This window comes from Takifugu rubripes, chromosome 4, assembly GCF_901000725.2.
Source record: "Takifugu rubripes chromosome 4, fTakRub1.2, whole genome shotgun sequence".
Classification (NCBI taxonomy): domain Eukaryota; kingdom Metazoa; phylum Chordata; class Actinopteri; order Tetraodontiformes; family Tetraodontidae; genus Takifugu; species Takifugu rubripes.
Window position 1 is genome coordinate 12,151,089 of NC_042288.1, and position 19,500 is coordinate 12,170,588.

Here is a 19,500-nt window from a genome sequence, read left to right on the forward strand (position 1 = left end):
GGTCCAGTTGTTGGGATGGCCTGGTTAGCTTTTTCTCTGATAGCTAGAACTTTATCAGTGAAGAAGCTCATGAAGTCTTCACCACTAAGGGAAGAAGGGATACGTGGATCTAAAACACTGTGACTTTTGGTTAATTTGACCACAGTGCTGAAAAGAAACCTGGGGTTGTTCTTATTTTCTTCAATTAAAGAGGAAAAATGTTCTAGCCTCGCGGAGGGCCTTTTTGTAAACTAATAGACAGTCTTTCCAGGCTACATGATAGCTGTCAATTTTACAAGAATACCACTTCCTTTCTTGTCTGCGCGCTTTCTGCTTGAGGGTCGTGATATGTGAATTATACCAGGGGGCACACCTCCTCTGATTTACTATTTTCTTTTTCAGGGGGGCAACAGAATCAAGCGTGATCCTCAGTGAGGTTGCTGCACCTTCAGCAATAGAGTCAACCTCAGCAGGGCAAAGATTATAATGATTGATCCCTGGGGAAACACACAGTGGTCCTGGGATTAGCACAGGGATCGCTTCCTTAAACTTAGCTACAGCATTATCTGAAAGACATCTGCTATAGTAAGACTTTGTTCTGAGCATAGAAGAATCCTTAATCATAAATGTGAAAGTGATCAAAGAATGGTCTGACAGGAGTGGGTTCTGGGGGAACACTGACACATGTTCTACCTCAACACCATAGGTCAGAACGAGATCTAAGGTGTGGTTGAAGTTATGAGTTGGTTGGTTTATCAGTTGAAGGAAACCAACTGACTCAAGTAATGAAATGAAGCCATTTCTAAAGCTGCCATTGACAACATCTACAATCTGGTGGTTTACTTTGAGTTTTATTGTTTCTACATCATAGATCCAAACATAGAACATAAACAATGATTATACTTTAAAATAAAACTGATGAAGACAGGATGTGACGCTGTGTAAGTCAGGATGTAGAGGAGGAGGGGGGCTTTGGGAGCTCTGGAATTGTTCTTTAATTCATCTTTTCCAGAACTTCATCTTTTTGCAGATCCATCTACAGAAGCATTTTCTCTTCTTTTTCTTTGATACTTGAAGCTGCAGAAAAGAGAGATTGTGTTTTAGATTTCACTGAACATCATCTGAAATCTTCTGGAAGAGAAACAAAGGCGAAAGCATCTCACCTCAAGTTGGAGGATCGCTTCAGAGAGCCTCTGGAGCTCCTCTTTGGTCTGCTCCTCCTCCTCTTGCCTCAACCGTTGGCTCTCCTGGATCTTCTGCTCCAGCTCTTCCCTCATCTGGACCCATTTTTGAGCTGTCCTCTCCCACCGCTGACAAACATCAGCCAGCATCTTGTTATAGGTCTCTTCTTTAGTCAACAGCTGCTGCTTTATTGACTCTTCTTTTTTAACGATCATCTCGTTATATTTGTGTTGCTCTTCTTCCAGCAGTTTGTTGAACTTTTTTCTTGTAGAAAGAGCTGCTGCCTCAAGGCCTCATTCTCTTCATTAAATCTGTGCTTCTCTTCCTCCAGCTTCCTCTCAAATTCCTCTTCGATCACAAGGAGCTTCTGATTCAAACCTTCCTCCTGCTCCATCAGCTCTCTCCTGTGTCGCTCCTCTATCTCCTGCTGCTGACTGTGGAGGGTTTCCTCCAGAGAAGCACATTTGAGGTTGCTCTCCTTCAGAGCAGCGTGTGTGCTGTTCAGCAGGGTCAGGGTCTCCACATGGGCCACAGTCCTCATCTGTCTCCTCTTCACTGCCCTGCTGAGCTGCTCCTCCTTCTCTGCCAGGGCTTCTCTGAGGTGCTGGACCTCTTCCCTCCAAGTCTCCATGGATGATTCCAGTGGTTCTTGGTCTGCCTTCAGCTGCTGGGTTCCTCTCTGTGCCATTGACGCGTCTGCTGGTCACCAGTGTGGTACAAGAGTGTTGAGCTCCTCATGAGTGTGCTGAATGAGGTAGAGCTGATGTGTTTGATCATCAATGACATAAAGGAGATCAAAGACTAAAATGTCAACTTAAGATCAAAGAGAAAAATGCCAACTGATTAAACCAACTGACTCAAGTAATGAAATGAAGCCATTTCTAAAGCTGCCATTGACAACATCTACAATCTGGTGGTTTACTTTGAGTTTTATTGTTTCTACATCATAGATCCAAACATAGAACATAAACAATGATTATACTTTAAAATAAAACTGATGAAGACAGGATGTGACGCTGTGGAAGTCAGGATTTAGAGGAGGAGGGGGGCTTTGGGAGCTCTGGATTTGTTCTTTAATTCATCTTTTCCAGAACTTCATCTTTTTGCAGATCCATCTACAGAAGCATTTTTTCTTCTTTTTCTTTGATACTTGAAGCTGCAGAAAAGAGAGATTAGGTTTTAGATTTCACTGAACATCATCTGAAATCTTCTGGAAGAGGAACAAAGGCGAAAGCATCTCACCTCAAGAGGATCGCTTTGGAGAGCCTCTGGAGCTCCTCTTTGGTCTGCTCCTCCTCCTCTTGCCTCAACCGTTGGCTCTCCTGGATCTTCTGCTCCAGCTCTTCCCTCATCCGGACCCATTTTTGAGCTGTCTCCTGAAGCCAGGTCTCAGTAAGACGAAATAAATCAATGTGATAATCCGCTATCAGGTCATGCACTAACAGGGATTTACACAAAAGAGATTAAATATTTAATAGTCCACATTTAATTGTGATGTTAGTTTTCTCCAACTTGTGCTTTGGTATTAATTTTAATTAGATTATGGTGATTGACCGCTCCCCTGCTCTGTGCTTGGTGAACTTTTAACCGTGGAACAGAGACTACCTCTATAGTGTTAAATGTGTTATTGTTGGTGGATGAGGGTTCTATGGAAGCAGCAGAGAGGTGTGTAAGACTACAACTCTGCATCCCGGTCTGGACCCTGGATTGTCAGGTCACTTTGAGTCTAATAAAATTAGCCAAGTTACTAGAAATAAGAGAGACACCATCCCGTGTGGGATGGACTCCTAATCAGACCAGGTTTTCCCCAAAAAATGCTATAGTTGTCTACAAAGGCCACCTGGTTTTCGGGGCACCACCGTGACAGCCAGCGACGACATGCGGCTAAACATCTCATCGCTGGCCGGATTGGGGAGGGGACCGGAGAATGCTCCGGAGTCCGACATCGTTTTAGAGTAACTGCACACCGACTCTATGTTAATTTTGGTGACCTCCGACTGACGAAGCCGGGTGTCGTTGGCTCCGACGTGAATAATAACTTTACCAAAGTTACGTTTACGTCTCGCCAGCAGCTTGAAATTGGCGCCCGCCAATGTCGCCCGCTTTGGCCCCCGGAATACACTTAACTATGGCCCTGTAGTCGGCTTCACGTAGCACAAAACAGAGTCGCCAATTACCAGGGTCGGTTTCTCAGCGGGTGTGTCGCCGAGTGGGGAAAAACAAATGATTAGCCGCGGGAAGCGGTTGGTGGTGCACCGTGGGCCTTTGGTTTGGGCGGCTAGCCGGCTGCTGCCGGGGGACCGCTAGCTGTAGCTACGCTAGGCGGCTCCGCAGCAGCTAGCTTCTCCCGGCTACCTGACGCAACTCCAGCTAACTCCAAGCTGCAGAACCGCGTCTCAAGCTCGCCAAGTCTCGCCTCCATAGCCGTAATTAAACGACACTTTCTGCCCCTATTCCCTTCACTAAAGGAGGCAGAGGAGTAATTAAACATTTCACACGCTGAACAGACAAAGACACCGGGTGAAACAGACGGTGAGGCCATGCTAATGCACATAGTCGGCGAAGCCCTGTATTTGTTTAATATGGGTTGTTTTTCACTGTTATCAGGTGACTAGAACGTCCCAAGTGTTCAAATTTTAACTAAAGTGAATACAACACACCAAGGCTGTTTCCTAAACCACCCCCTATACCCTACATAGTGCGCTCAATAGTGTGGACGCCATTTTGAAATGGTGTCCGCACGCAATTGTGTGGACGCCATTTTGCAATGGTGTCCGCACTCAATAGTGTGGACGCCATTTTGAAATTAATTTTTTTTCAGTAGGGGTCCAATATGATCATCTTAAAATATTACAACATAAATGTGTAAAAAAAATATCAATCAATCTTCACTGCCCCCCCCTCACTTGAAATTGTTCTTCAGAATTGTCTGTTCCTCATCAGGCGACAGAATCTCTGTAAAAGAATATTTACAAAGATGAAAAGTAGCTCCCGATCCATTTTTTGATGAAAAATTGCTTTATTAAATGTGTTCACCACAGCAGAATATGACTTGAGAATGTACCGTCACGTCTTGGCTTGAAAATGTCAAGGGACACTAGTTATTTTAGGTAATAAGTAATAATTATTCTATTATTGACATTAATATTTCATTTTATTTTATAGAGTTAATTATCGGGTAAAATATTGCATTTTCCTAAAATGGCCGCTGAATGTATTTCTGATGGACCGGCCGGTTCGTAATTATTAGGCGAAACCATGGCGTCACTTCACGTGCGCCGTAAATGACACCATTGTCCGAATATTAACTTTAAATTGAGTAAACTACGTAGTTCACTCAATCCATGTCCCCCATGTAGTGAGCAGTGAATAGGGAACGAGTGTGTGGTTTCGGAAACAGCCCAAGTGTTCAATTTTAAGTAAAGTGAACACGACACACCGTGCACAGGGCAACCAACGAATGATTGAGAAGACAGGAAGTAACGCAATACGTTACCCTGACGCAATCGTGTGGGGAAATAAGCAACTCAGTGGAGGTCTGTGCTAGCTCTAGGTCATTTATTATCACACATGCCACCACCTTGGTCCTGTTTGGCCTTTCTGCATCTTGCGATGCACACTGCGATGATCAGAGTAATATATTAGTCGTAATCAAAGCACAGGGATCCAAAGCAACAAAACAGTGCCATCAAAGGACAACTGTACAAAGCAATAAACAAAGGCTGAAATTCAACATTATAAAGAGGGGGTATAAGGTTAGTCAGTATATCACAAACCAAGTAAACTGACAAACACATTTTGTTTCACTGCAAAAAGAATGCAGCCCATTAATAGCGCAGCTGGCAATGCAGCCAAATCCAAGACCAAAAAGTTTATGAACGAGGCTCTCCGGTGCTTTCTTTCATGTTTTTGTGTCACTGTAGAGGACTCAGACGAAGAAGACGATGAGCCTCTGGACCAACCAAGGCGGTACGACCAAACGTTCCTCAAAGTTAAACATATTGCCCTGATTTGTGACTGAAACATTCATGTGACAAATGGAGAAAGGTTCTTCATCATGCAGATCTTCTGTTTTCTTGGGTTTTGCATTAGCAGGGAGGAGCAGGCTGAAGAGCCCTTTGCAATAGTCAGCCGGCCAGGCTCACCTTTAGGAGTCACACGTCACCAGGTACATTTTTCTCTTTTGATAGAGAAAAATTCACACCAGTTCCTGATGTTTCACATGGACCCTGTCTCTTCTTCCAACAAACAGAGCCCAGCGTGTCCTGCATGGGAAAGAGGAGAGGACACGTGTCCATTAGACAGCCCCTGTTCCTCCACATTCAGCAGCGACGATGAACAAGTTGTAAAAATGCTCCTTCTAAACTTAACATTGATGTATTTTTGACTTTGTTTAACGTGATTGAGCTGATGTTGCTTTATTCTTAACAGAGCCTGGGGTCCACAGATGAAGACCAAGAGATAGTTTCTTCCTGTGCCAGTGACACCCAACAGGAGGAGCAGGCTGAAGAGCCCTTGGCAATAGTCAGCCGGCCAGGCTCACCTTTGGGTGTCGCAGGTCACCAGGTACATTTTTCTCTTTGATAGAGAAAAATTAACACCAGTTCCTGATGTTTCACATGGACCCTGTCTCTTCTTCCAACAAACAGAGCCCAAAGTGTCCTGCAGGGGAGGGAGGAGAGGACACGTGTCCATTAGACAGCCCGTGTTCCTCCACATCCAGCAGCGACATTGAACAAGCTGTAAAAATGCTCTTTCTGAACTTAACATTGATGTATTTTTGACTTTGTTTTAAGAGATTGAGCTGATGTTGCTTCTTCTTTAACTAACAGAGCCTGGAGAACAAGGATGAGGAAGAGTCAGAGACGCTTTCTTCAGAGCAAAACAGTTTATTTACGAGCTCCTTAGAATTTGCAGAAGATGCAGCTGAGCAACCTGTAAGAGGAAAGCACAGTGGAAATATGGACATTAGTGTGCTGTAATGACCACTTTACTGCTATTTTTACAACAGATTTCAACAAGTTCCAGTGATGAGGAAGAAGAGAACCCATCCTCATTCAGCAAAAGGGTTTCAGACATCCTGGCTGTAAGAATCAGCAAAATTCTGACTGTTATAAAGGACTATCCATCAGGTTTATTTGACTGGACAGTCTTTCCTTCACTGTTTGTTTTATATTTTCCGTTTACTTTTACCGAACAGAACATCTTTGATGGAGATCAGTCAGAGATATCTTCACGTGTAAGTCTTTTATTTTGTAATGCCTTTTCCTGCAGAAGCTATGGCTGAAGAACCTCAGCACAATATGGATGTTACATGCAAATATGGACATTAGTTTGTTGTAATTACCAGTTTTTTCCCCTATTTCCAACAGAGCACAACATGCACTACTGAGGAGGAAGAGGAGAACTTGTCAACATCAAATAAAAGTGTTTCAGATGTCCCGATTGTAAGAATCAAGCACATTTTACTGTTACATTGTTATTAGGACTATCCATCATATTTATACCACTGGGTAATTTTTTCTCTAATTGTGGCTGTTTTATTAGATTGAGCTGATGTTGCTTTATTCTTAACAGAGCCTGGGGTCCACCGATGAAGACCCAGATATATACTTTTCCTGTGCCTGTGACACCCACCAAGAGGAGCAGGCTGAAGAGCCCTTTGCAGTAGTCAGCCGGCCAGGCTCACCTTTAGGTGTTGCAGGTCACCAGGTACATTTTTCTCTTTTGATAGAGAAAAAAATTAACACCGGTTCCTGATGTTTCACATGGACCCTGTCTCTTCTTCCAACAAACAGAGCCCAGCATGTCCTGCAGGGGAAGGAGGAGAGGACACGTGTCCAGTAGAAAGCCCCTGTTCCTCCACATACAGCAGCGACTTTGAACAAGCTGTAAAAATGCTTCTTCTAAACTTATCATTGATGTATTTTTGACTTTGTTTAACGCGATTGAGCTGATGTTGCTTTATTCTTAACAGAGCCTGGGGTCCACAGTTGAAGAAGACCCAGAGATGGTTTCTTTCTGTATCAATGAAACCCACCAAGAGGAGCAGGCTGAAGAGCCCCTGATAATAGTCGACCAGCCAGGCTCACCTTTAGGTGTCGCAGGTCACCAGGTACATTTTAAGAGATTGAGTTATTTTTGCTTTGCCTTTAACTAACAGATCTTTGAGAACAAGGATGAGGAAGACTCAGAAAAGCTTTCCTACATCTTAGCAGTTTAGTTGTAACATCCTTTCAGGCAAAAGCTTCAGCTGAGCAACCTGTAGAGGAAAGCACAATAAAAATATGGACATTAGTGTCCTGTAATGACCACTTTACTGCTATTTTTACAACAGGGTGCAACAAGTTCCAGTGATGAGGAAGAAGAAAACTCATCCTCATTAACCAAAAGGATTTCAGACATCCTGGCTGTAAGACTCAGCAAAATTCTGACTGTTAAACTATTATAAAGGACTATCCATCAGGTTTTTTGAATTTTTTTTTAACATTTAACCTTAACAGACACTTAAAGCTGATGCAGGCTGTGACGTGGCGGCTGTGACGACACCGCCCAGAGCCCCAGAGGAGCGCCTAATGAAGGCCTTAAACAGATTTGGAAGTGGGAGAACCCTTACGCCTGATGAACTGGCCTGTTATGGGTATAGATTTTAGCATATCATCATCATCATAATCATCATCACATCATCATCACCATCATCATCAACACTTTGCTCTGTTTTTCTTGTGTTTCAGGCTCCCCAACCTGTCCCAGACCTGTTATATGAACTCTGTTCTCCAGAGCCTCCTGACCCTCGTGCCTTTTGTGAAGGAGCTCAACAAACAGAGTCAACAGTGGCTTTCGCACCCAAAAGCTCTGCTTTTCAAGTACAGCACAAGCTCACGTATGACCCTTATTCTCTGGCATTAATGCATTGAATGAAAAACATCTGCTTTCTCCTTTCTCCAGGTTGCTCAGTGACATCAGCAACGGCTTCTCGACCAAAAACAGAATGCAGAAGAAGTCCACCCTCTTTACATTCCTGCACACCATTGCCCTGCATCATCCAGAATTTGGAAATGATGCCCAACAAGTAATCTTTCTTTTATTTTCAAGAGCATCATCCTGATCTTTTCTGGACTAGACACTTTGGTCTGTCTGCAGGATGCCCACGAATTTTTGAACACCGTCCTGGAACAGCTGAGCTCCATCTCTGCAGAGATCAGGTCATTGGCAAATGAGAGACAGCAAAGCTACACCTGCCCTGTGGAGGCTCACATCAGCTTCCAGATGTTGAGCACCATGCTGTGCCACAGGTGGGAACATACCTGGAAACCTTCTGCTCATGCATAGGTGTTGAACTTGTTTAGTTGAATCCTTAGTTATTTGAATCCTCTCTTGAATTCACAGTTGTGGCCACAAGCGTGAAAATATGGAGGAGATTCTGATCCTGTCCGTGGCGCTTGAGGACACCATCATGCAAAGCATACAGCTGCACCTGAAAGTAAGGGACACATGTTTGGTGTTCATGTGTGAACGACGGAGGAGCTGTTGAACCTCACAACTGTTGTTGATTCTGCAGGAGCAACTGCTGGATTACAAATGTGACTGTGGCGCCTCCCAGACGACAGCGAAAAGATCCTTTTTCACTCTGCCAAAGTGAGAACCAGCCATCTCAGCATCCTCACATCTGCTGCCTTCTAAAGGCCCTAACTGTCTCTACATCTCCTCTTCCCTCCCCTTTTCTTCTCGATAGTGTGCTGATCGTCCACCTTTTGAGAATTCAGTGGTCCTACTTTGGTGCGCAAAAAATACACAGAGCCACGAGTTTATCGAGGGAGGTGCTGCTCAGCACAAATCAGAGCAGTGAGAAGGTAAACCCTTGATAAACCTTTAAGCAGTCATCAGTCTGAAATGGCCCAAAGAGTGGAGCTAATGGCTTGTTCTTTTGATTTTCTGCAGACAAAATACACTCTAAAGAGCATTGTGAACCATTTGGGGAGTTGCACTACCAGCGGTCAGTGTTTAGCTGTCAGTACTGCGTTGAAATCCAACCTTCTCCTTGTTTGACCACTAACAAAGCAGTTCCTTCCTTCACAGGCCATTACATTTGTGATGGCGTTTTTCGAGATGCAAGCCAAGGGGATGGTAATGCCTGCTGGGTGACATACGATGACGACGTTGTCACAGAAACAAATGTTAACCACGTGTGCCAGCAGCGGCAGAAAACAGCATATTTGCTGTATTATGAGAAGATGGAAGAAGATGAAAATCCAGACTAGAAATAAGGGTAAATATGTTGTTTGTCTCAGGACCCAAAAGCAGGCAACCCATAGTGGGGAATAATGAACTCAAAGTGCCTTTATTCAAAACACAAGGTTCACAAGGTCTGGGTGTGGTAGAAGTCATCAAGGATGAATCGGCTGCAGGGTTCACCATCCGCTCCACCTCAAAGGACCCCACGAAGCGAGGAGCCAGCTTCCGAGACGCAGGAGTGCAGCACGGACTTGCCTCCACACCCTCCTGCAACGGCGCATGCTGGCCTGTACTGAGGGTACCGCTACTTCGTCCTCCTGGATCTCAAATAACGGAGGCTGGTACCCCAGGAATGCCTTGAAGGGAGACAGTCCGGTGGACGCTGAGACCACAAAACTCCACCCACGGCAGGTGGGCGATTGACCCCCGGGTGGCAGGTCAACTTTGAGGCGTGGGCCCTTTTCTCCAGGAGCCGTTGGAGGACGAGATGGACATGCTGAACGTGCTCCTCCTTGTCTCCGCCGTCGTCAAATATTCCGCTGTAGTGAAAACATTTAATAAAGCAATTTTTCATCAAGAAATGGATCCAGAGCTACTTTTCACTTTGTAAATATTCTTTTACTGAGATCCTGTCACCTGGTGAGGAACAGACGATTCCGAAGAACAATTTTAAGTGAGGGAGGGGGGGACAGTGAAGACCGATTGATTTTTTTTACACATTTATGTTGTAATATTTTAAGATGATCATATTGGACCCCTATTGAAAACAATTGTAAACTACACATTGATTTCTTATTTCCCAAAAATTTCATATATCAACCTGCACGGTGGAAATTACGTTAAAAATGTATTTTTATGGTGTCACGTGATACCGTAAAGGCTGATGGGATATATTTCCGAGTTAGGGTGCATCGGTGGTACACTACTTTTCGCAGTGCATTGTGGGATACATTGAGTGCACTAAATAGGGTACAGCGTTGCTCGAGAAGAATTCGGACACTATTTCAAAATGGCGTCCACTCTAGTGAGTGCACTAATAGGGTATAGGGGGTGGTTTAGGACTCAGCGTAAGATTCATATACTTGCAACGTCCCAGGCTGAACTGCAGGCCTGTGCAGCTAGCCAAGAGCATCTTGACAAACATATGCAAGTTCTGGGGCAAAATGCACTCAGCTGGAAAGTCACAACGCTCACCTTCACACCAAGATACTTGACCTGAAGGCCCACAAAATCATGGGGACACAAGAAGGTGAAGGGAAAAAAAGAACCCATTGAATTTGTCCCCAGACGAATCACCTGCTTGGGAGTGAACATTTTCTGCACCCACTAAAATTGATTGGGCGCAATGTTTACTCCAGCCGGAGACCCGCTAGAGCTGAGCTGGAAACCAGCATGGCCCACATCCACCACATTCAGAGTGGCTTCTTTGACGTGCTGAGAAAGCACCTAGAATATGAAGGAATCAACACACCTCGACACACACACACACGCATGCCCACATACATGCCCTATACTATGTGTAAGTCACACTGTGTGGGGAAATAAGCAACTCAGTGGAGGTCTGTGCTAGCTCTAGGTCATTTATTATCACACATGCCACCACCTTGGTCCTGTTTGGCCTTTCTGCATCTTGCGATGCACACTGCGATGATCAGAGTAATATATTAGTCGTAATCAAAGCACAGGGATCCAAAGCAACAAAACAGTGCCATCAAAGGACAACTGTACAAAGCAATAAACAAAGGCTGAAATTCAACATTATAAAGAGGGGGTATAAGGTTAGTCACTATATCACAAACCAAGTAAACTGACAAACACATTTTGTTTCACTGCAAAAAGAATGCAGCCCATTAATAGCGCAGCTGGCAATGCAGCCAAATCCAAGACCAAAAGTTTATGAACGAGGCTCTCCGGTGCTTTCTTTCATGTTTTTGTGTCACTGTAGAGGACTCAGACGAAGAAGACGATGAGCCTCTGGACCAACCAAGGCGGTACGACCAAACGTTCCTCAAAGTTAAACATATTGCCCTGATTTGTGACTGAAACATTCATGTGACAAATGGAGAAAGGTTCTTCATCATGCAGATCTTCTGTTTTCTTGGGTTTTGCATTAGCAGGGAGGAGCGGGCTGAAGAGCCCTTTGCAATAGTCAGCCGGCCAGGCTCACCTTTAGGAGTCACACGTCACCAGGTACATTTTTCTCTTTTGATAGAGAAAAATTAACACCGGTTCCTGATGTTTCACATGGACCCTGTCTCTTCTTCCAAAAAACAGAGCCCAGCGTGTCCTGCATGGGAAGGAGGAGAGGACACGTGTCCATTAGACAGCCCCTGTTCCTCCACATCAAGCAGCGACGATGAACAAGCTGTAAAAATGCTTCTTCTAAACTTAACATTGATGTATTTTTGACTTTGTTTAACGTGATTGAGCTGATGTTGCTTTATTCTTAACAGAGCCTGGGGTCCACAGATGAGGACCAAGAGATGGTTTCTTCCTGTGCCGGTGACACCCAACAGGAGGAGCAGGCTGAAGAGCCCTTGACAATAGTCAGCCAGCCAGGCTCACCTTTGGGTGTCACAGGTCACCAGGTACATTTTTCTCTTTTGATAGAGAAAAATTAACACCGGTTCCTGATGTTTCACATGGACCCTGTCTCTTCTTCCAACAAACAGAGCCCAGCGTGTCCTGCAGGGGAAGGAGGAGAGGACACGTGTCCATTAGACAGCCCCTGTTCCTCCACATCCAGCAGTGACATTGAACAAGCTGTAAAATCTACTTCTGAACTTAACATTGATTTATTTTTGACTTTGTTTTAAGAGATTGAGATGATGTTGCTTCTGATTTAACTAACAGAGCCTGGAAAACAAGGATGAGGAAGAGTTAGAGACACTTTCATCAGAGCAAAGCAGTTCATTTATGAGCTCCTTAGAATCTGCAGAAGATGCAGCTGAGCAACCTGTAAGAGGAAAGCACAGTGGAAATATGGACATTAGTGTGCTGTAATGACCACTTTACTGCTATTTTTACAACAGATTTCAACAAGTTCCAGTGATGAGGAAGAAGAGAACCCATCCTCATTCAGCAAAAGGGTTTCAGACATCCTGGCTGTAAGAATCAGCAAAATTCTGACTGTTGTAAAGGACTATCCATCAGGTTTATTTGACTGGACAGTCTTTCCTTCAATGTTCGTTTTATATTTTCCCTTTACTTTTACCGAACAGAACATCTTTGATGGAGATCAGTCAGAGATATCTTCACGTGTAAGTCTTTTATTTTGTAATGCCTTTTCCTGCAGAAGCTACGGCTGAAGAACCTCAGCACAATATGGATGTTACATGCAAATATGGACATTAGTTTGTTGTAATTACCAGTTTTTCCCCCTATTTCCAACAGAGTTCAACATGCACTACTGAGGAGGAAGAGGAGAACTTGTCGACATCAAATAAAAGTGTTTCAGATGTCCCGATTGTAAGAATCAAGCACATTTTTACTGTTACATTGTTATTAGGACTATCCATCATATTTATACCACTGGGTAATTTTTCCTCTAATTGTGGCTGTTTTATTAGATTGAGCTGATGTTGCTTTATTCTTAACAGAGCCTGGGGTCCACAGATGAAGACCCAGATATATACTTTTCCTGTGCCTGTGACACCCACCAAGAGGAGCAGGCTGAAGAGCCCTTGACAATAGTCAGCCGGCCAGGCTCACCTTTAGGTGTCGCAGGTCACCAGGTACATTTTTCTCTTTTGATAGAGAAAAAAATTAACACCGGTTCCTGATGTTTCACATGGACCCTGTCTTTTCTTCCAACAAACAGAGCCCAGCATGTCCTGCAAGGGAAGGAGGAGAGGACACGTGTCCATTAGACAGTCCCTGTTCCTCCACATACAGCAGCGACTTTGAACAAGCTGTAAAAATGCTTCTTCTAAACTTATCATTGATGTATTTTTGACTTTGTTTAACATGATTGAGCTGATGTTGCTTTATTCTTAACAGAGCCTGGGGTCCACAGTTGAAGAAGACCCAGAGATGGTTTCTTCCTGTGTCAGTGACACCCAACAGGAGGAGCAGGCTGAAGAGCCCTTGACAATAGTCAGCCGGCCAGGCTCACCTTTAGGTGTCGCAGGTCACCAGGTACAATTTAAGAGATTGAGTTATTTTTGCTTTGCCTTTAACTAACAGATCTTTGAGAACAAGGATGAGGAAGACTCAGAAAAGCTTTCCTACATCTTAGCAGTTTAGTTGTAACATCCTTTCAGGCAAAAGCTTCAGCTGAGCAACCTGTAGAGGAAAGCACAATAAAAATATGGACATTAGTGTCCTGTAATGACCACTTTACTGCTATTTTTACAACAGGGTGCAACAAGTTCCAGTGATGAGGAAGAAGAAAACTCATCCTCATTAACCAAAAGGATTTCAGACATCCTGGCTGTAAGACTCAGCAAAATTCTGACTGTTAAACTATTATAAAGGACTATCCATCAGGTTTTTTGAATTTTTTTTTAACATTTAACCTTAACAGACACTTAAAGCTGATGCAGGCTGTGACGTGGCGGCTGTGACAACACCGCCCAGAGCCCCAGAGGAGCGCCTAATGAAGGCCTTAAACAGATTTGGAAGTGGGAGAACCCTTACGCCTGATGAACTGGCCTGTTATGGGTATAGATTTTAGCATATCATCATCATCATAATCATCATCACATCATCATCACCATCAACACTTTGCTCTGTTTTTCTTGTGTTTCAGGCTCCCCAACCTCTCCCAGACCTGTTATATGAACTCTGTTCTCCAGAGCCTCCTGACCCTCGTGCCTTTTGTGAAGGAGCTCAACAAACAGAGTCAACAGTGGCTTTTGCACCCAAAAGCTCTGCTTTTCAAGTATAGCACAAGCTCACGTATGACCCTTATTCTCTGGCATTAATGCATTGAATGAAAAACATCTGCTTTCTCCTTTCTCCAGGTTGCTCAGTGACATCAGCAACGGCTTCTCGACCAAAAACAGAATGCAGAAGAAGTCCACTCTCTTTACATTCCTGCACACCATTGCCCTGCATCATCCAGAATTTGGAAATGATGCCCAACAAGTAATCTTTCTTTTATTTTCAAGAGCATCATCCTGATCTTTTCTGGACTAGACACTTTGGTCTGTCTGCAGGATGCCCACGAATTTTTGAACACCGTCCTGGAACAGCTGAGCTCCATCTCTGCAGAGATCAGGTCATTGGCAAATGAGAGACAGCAGAGCTACACCTGCCCTGTGGAGGCTCACATCAGCTTCCAGATGTTGAGCACCATGCTGTGCCACAGGTGGGAACATACCTGGAAACCTTCTGCTCATGCATAGGTGTTGAACTTGTTTAGTTGAATCCTTAGTTATTTGAATCCTCTCTTGAATTCACAGTTGTGGCCACAAGCGTGAAAATATGGAGGAGATTCTGATCCTGTCCGTGGCGCTTGAGGACACCATCATGCAAAGCATACAGCTGCACCTGAAAGTAAGGGACACATGTTTGGTGTTCATGTGTGAACGACGGAGGAGCTGTTGAACCTCACAACTGTTGTTGATTCTGCAGGAGCAACTGCTGGATTACAAATGTCACTGTGGCGCCTCCCAGACGACAGCGAAAAGATCCTTTTTCACTCTGCCAAAGTGAGAACCAGCCATCTCAGCATCCTCACATCTGCTGCCTTCTAAAGGCCCTAACTGTCTCTACATCTCCTCTTCCCTCCCCTTTTCTTCTTGATAGTGTGCTGATCGTCCACCTTTTGAGAATTCAGTGGTCCTACTTTGGTGCGCAAAAAATACACAGAGCCACGTGTTTATCGAGGGAGGTACTGCTCAGCACGAATCAGAGCAGTGAGAAGGTAAACCCTTGATAAACCTTTAAGCAGTCATCAGTATCAAATGGCTCAAAGAGTGGAGCTAATGGCTTGTTCTTTTGATTTTCTGCAGACAAAATACACTCTAAAGAGCATAGTGAACCATTTGGGGAGCTGCACTACCAGCGGTCAGTGTTTAGCTGTCAGTACTGCGTTGAAATCCAACCTTCTCCTTGTTTGACCACTAACAAAGCAGTTCCTTCCTTCACAGGCCATTACATTTGTGATGGCGTTTATCGAGATGCAAGCCAAGGGGATGGTAATGCCTGCTGGGTGACATACGATGACGACGTTGTCACAGAAACAAATGTTAACCACGTGTGCCAGCAGCGGCAGAAAACAGCGTATTTGCTGTATTATGAGAAGATGGAGGAAGATGAAAATCCAGACTAGAAATAAGGGTAAATATGTTGTTTGTCTCAGGACCCAAAAGCAGGCAACCCACAGTGGGGAATAATGAACTCAAAGTGCCTTTATTCAAAACACAAGGTTCACAAGGTCTGGGTGTGGTAGAAGTCATCAAGGATGAATCGGCTGCAGGGTTCACCATCCGCTCCACCTCAAAGGACCCCACGAAGCGAGGAGCCAGCTTCCGAGACGCAGGAGTGCAGCACGGACTTGCCTCCACACTCTCCTGCAACGGCGCATGCTGGCCTGTACCGAGGGTACCGATACTTCGTCCTCCTGGATCTCAAATAACGGAGGCTGGTACCCCAGGGATGCCATGAAGGGAGACAGTCCGGTGGACGCTGAGACTACCACGAACCCCGGGAAAGAGATGGTGGTGTGGAACTCGCACTTCTTGGCCTTCACAAAAAGACGGTTCCCCAGGAGCCGTTGGAGGACGAGATGGACATGCTGAATGTGCTCCTCCTTGTCTCCGCCGTCGTCAAATATTACGCTGTAGTGAAAACATTTATTCAAGCAATTTTTCATCAAGAAATGGATCCAGAGGTACTTTTCACTTTGTAAATATTCTTTTACTGAGATCCTGTCGCCTGGTGAGGAACAGATGATTCCGAAGAACAATTTTAAGTGAGGGAGGGGGGGACAGTGAAGATCGATTGATTTTTTTTACACATTTATGTTGTAATATTTTAAGATGATGATATTGGACCACTACTGAAAACAATTGTAAACTACACATTGATTTCTCATTTCCCAAAAATTTTATAAATCAAACCGCACAGTGGAAATTATGTTAAAAAATGTATTTTTATGGTGTCACGTGATACCGTAAAGGCTGATGGGATATATTTTCGAGTTAGGGTGCATCGGTTGTGCACTACTTTTCGCAATCCATTGTGGGATACATTGAGTGCACTACATAGGGTACAGCGATGCTCGAGAAGAATTTGGACACGATTTCAAAAGTGAGTGCACTATTAGGGTATAGGGGATGGTTTTAGACTCAGCGTAAGATTCATATACTACAGAATTAGTAACAATAAGCTTTTTCAAAGAGGTAGGTTTTAAGCCTAAAATTAAAAGTAGTGATGGAGTCAGCCTGCCATACCTGGACAGGGAGCTGGTTCCACAGCAGGGGGGCCTGGTAGCTAAATGCTCGGCCCCCCATTCTACCCCTAGAAACTCTGGGGTAGACCAGCATTCTGAGAGCGGAGCGGTCTATTGGGCTGGTAAGGTGTCACTAGCTCCTCCAGGTAGGATGGAGCTAGGCCTCTGAGGACCTTGTAGGTCAAAAGAAGGGTTTTAAAAATTATTCTAAATTTAACGGGCAGCCAATAAAGAGACGCCAGTACAGGAGTTATGTGATCTCTTTTGTCAATACCTGTCAGAACTCTGGCTGCAGCATTTTGGATCAGCTGGAGGCTTCTTAAAGAGCAGTTTGGACATCCTGATAATAAAGAATTACAATAGTCCAGCCTGGAAGTAACAAATGCATGGACTAACTTTTCAGCATCATGGTGGGTCAGTAGTTTTATAATCCTTGTGATGTTCCTCAGGTGAAAAAAGGCACTCTAGAGACTAATTTAATGTGTGAGTTGAAGGACAGATTTTGATCAAAAGTTACTCCAACATTCCTCACAGAGAGACTAGATGTTAATGAGATACCATCTAGAGTGATCATGTGATCTAATCTATCCCTGAGAGGTTCAGGACCAAACACCATGATCTCAGTTTTTCCTGAGTTAAGGAGGAGGAAATTTGAAGACATCCAGGACTTTATGTCTTTAAGACAGGTCTGGAGCTTCACTAACTTCTCTGTCTCCTCTGGTTTCATGGATAAATATAGCGGAGTGTCATCAGCATAACAATGAAAATTTGTCACATGCTGCTGAATAATGTTCCCTAAGGGAAGCATGTACAAGGTGAAGAGGATTGGTCCAAGTACAGAACCTTGAGGAACTCCATGGCTAACCCTACTGTATGAAGAGGGAACACCATGGACATGAGCAAACTGGTATCTATCAGATAAATATGATCTAAACCAGTCTAGTGCTGTCCATTTAATCGCAATCACATGTTCCAGTCTCTATAACAGCATGCTGTGATCAACTGTATCAAAAGCAGCACTGAGAACCAGCATAGAGACAAGTCCATGATCTGAAGCTTTAAGAAGATCATTAGTAACTTTAAGAAGTGCTGTTTCTGTGCTGTGATGACCTCTAAAGCCTGACTGAAACATCTCAAACAAGCTGTTCCTCTGCAGGTGCTCCAGTAACTCAGTCACCACAACCTTCTCTAGAACTTTAGAGATAAAAGGAAGGTTGGATATCGGCCTATAATTTGCTATATGTCCGGATCCAGTGACGGCTTTTTAAGCAACGGCTTAATCACTGCCACCGTGTAGGACCGGGGTACATAACCTGTCACTAAAGAACCATTGATCTGGTCCAGGATAGAACTGCCTATCAATGATAAAACATCCTTCAACAGGTGTGTTGGGATGGGATCTAAAAGACACGTGGTGGACTTGGATTTCTGAATTAGCAAAGACTCAGAAAAATATATAGGGCTGAAGGAGTTTAAGGGCTCGTTGGAGAACCTGTATGTTCCCACAGTCAGCACATCTGGTGATGGTCCAGTTGTTGGGATGGCCTGGTTAGCTTTTTCTCTGATAGCTAGAACTTTATCAGTGAAGAAGCTCATGAAGTCTTCACCACTAAGGGAAGAAGGGATACGTGGATCTAAAACACTGTGACTTTTGGTTAATTTGACCACAGTGCTGAAAAGAAACCTGGGGTTGTTCTTATTTTCTTCAATTAAAGAGGAAAAATGTTCTAGCCTCGCGGAGGGCCTTTTTGTAAACTAATAGACAGTCTTTCCAGGCTACATGATAGCTGTCAATTTTACAAGAATACCACTTCCTTTCTTGTCTGCGCGCTTTCTGCTTGAGGGTCGTGATATGTGAATTATACCAGGGGGCACACCTCCTCTGATTTACTATTTTCTTTTTCAGGGGGGCAACAGAATCAAGCGTGATCCTCAGTGAGGTTGCTGCACCTTCAGCAATAGAGTCAACCTCAGCAGGGCAAAGATTATAATGATTGATCCCTGGGGAAACACACAGTGGTCCTGGGATTAGCACAGGGATCGCTTCCTTAAACTTAGCTACAGCATTATCTGAAAGACATCTGCTATAGTAAGACTTTGTTCTGAGCATAGAAGAATCCTTAATCATAAATGTGAAAGTGATCAAAGAATGGTCTGACAGGAGTGGGTTCTGGGGGAACACTGACACATGTTCTACCTCAACACCATAGGTCAGAACGAGATCTAAGGTGTGGTTGAAGTTATGAGTTGGTTGGTTTATCAGTTGAAGGAAACCAACTGACTCAAGTAATGAAATGAAGCCATTTCTAAAGCTGCCATTGACAACATCTACAATCTGGTGGTTTACTTTGAGTTTTATTGTTTCTACATCATAGATCCAAACATAGAACATAAACAATGATTATACTTTAAAATAAAACTGATGAAGACAGGATGTGACGCTGTGTAAGTCAGGATGTAGAGGAGGAGGGGGGCTTTGGGAGCTCTGGAATTGTTCTTTAATTCATCTTTTCCAGAACTTCATCTTTTTGCAGATCCATCTACAGAAGCATTTTCTCTTCTTTTTCTTTGATACTTGAAGCTGCAGAAAAGAGAGATTGTGTTTTAGATTTCACTGAACATCATCTGAAATCTTCTGGAAGAGAAACAAAGGCGAAAGCATCTCACCTCAAGTTGGAGGATCGCTTCAGAGAGCCTCTGGAGCT

The 19,500-nt window shown here is 44.0% G+C and overlaps 1 protein-coding gene and 3 long non-coding RNA genes across 5 annotated transcripts; all 4 read left to right on the forward strand.

Annotated features, from left to right (window-relative positions):
• Window positions 1-5,422: 5,422 nt before the first annotated feature.
• On the forward strand, window positions 5,423-6,017 carry LOC115249701 (uncharacterized). The gene is made up of 3 exons (XR_003888382.1): window positions 5,423-5,727; window positions 5,811-5,903; window positions 5,994-6,017. It is a non-coding gene; the product is annotated as an uncharacterized lncRNA (long non-coding RNA).
• A 1,003-nt stretch (window positions 6,018-7,020) lies between these two features.
• On the forward strand, window positions 7,021-9,977 carry LOC115249697 (ubiquitin carboxyl-terminal hydrolase 37-like). Its single transcript, XM_029835818.1, has 13 exons — window positions 7,021-7,052; window positions 7,139-7,276; window positions 7,499-7,573; window positions 7,665-7,801; window positions 7,896-8,027; window positions 8,110-8,233; window positions 8,305-8,456; window positions 8,551-8,644; window positions 8,723-8,799; window positions 8,897-9,014; window positions 9,103-9,157; window positions 9,241-9,430; window positions 9,519-9,977. The coding sequence occupies exons 2-12, from the start codon at window positions 7,172-7,174 to the stop codon at window positions 9,420-9,422; spliced, it is 1,251 nt and encodes a 416-aa protein (XP_029691678.1). The 5' UTR covers window positions 7,021-7,052; window positions 7,139-7,171; the 3' UTR covers window positions 9,423-9,430; window positions 9,519-9,977.
• Window positions 9,978-11,306: 1,329 nt separating this feature from the next.
• Window positions 11,307-11,763, forward strand: LOC115249700 (uncharacterized). 2 transcript variants are annotated; one of them, XR_003888380.1, is made up of 3 exons: window positions 11,307-11,387; window positions 11,514-11,586; window positions 11,671-11,763. It is a non-coding gene; the product is annotated as an uncharacterized lncRNA (long non-coding RNA). The 2 variants fall into 2 exon arrangements; XR_003888381.1 differs by having other exon boundaries at window positions 11,310-11,387; window positions 11,511-11,586.
• A 3,592-nt stretch (window positions 11,764-15,355) lies between these two features.
• Window positions 15,356-16,229, forward strand: LOC115249699 (uncharacterized). Its single transcript, XR_003888379.1, has 3 exons — window positions 15,356-15,408; window positions 15,492-15,681; window positions 15,770-16,229. It is a non-coding gene; the product is annotated as an uncharacterized lncRNA (long non-coding RNA).
• The last annotated feature ends 3,271 nt before the right edge of the window (window positions 16,230-19,500 follow it).

Excerpts from the sequence above, each read along its gene's own strand:
- LOC115249697 (XM_029835818.1), top strand. The coding sequence starts at position 7,172 with ATGGTTTCTTTCTGTATCAATGAAACCCACCAAGAGGAGCAGGCTGAA. Across the intron at positions 8,234-8,304 it reads TTGGAAATGATGCCCAACAA|GATGCCCACGAATTTTTGAA; the intron begins GTAATCTTTCTT and ends GTCTGTCTGCAG. Across the intron at positions 8,457-8,550 it reads AGCACCATGCTGTGCCACAG|TTGTGGCCACAAGCGTGAAA; the intron begins GTGGGAACATAC and ends TTGAATTCACAG.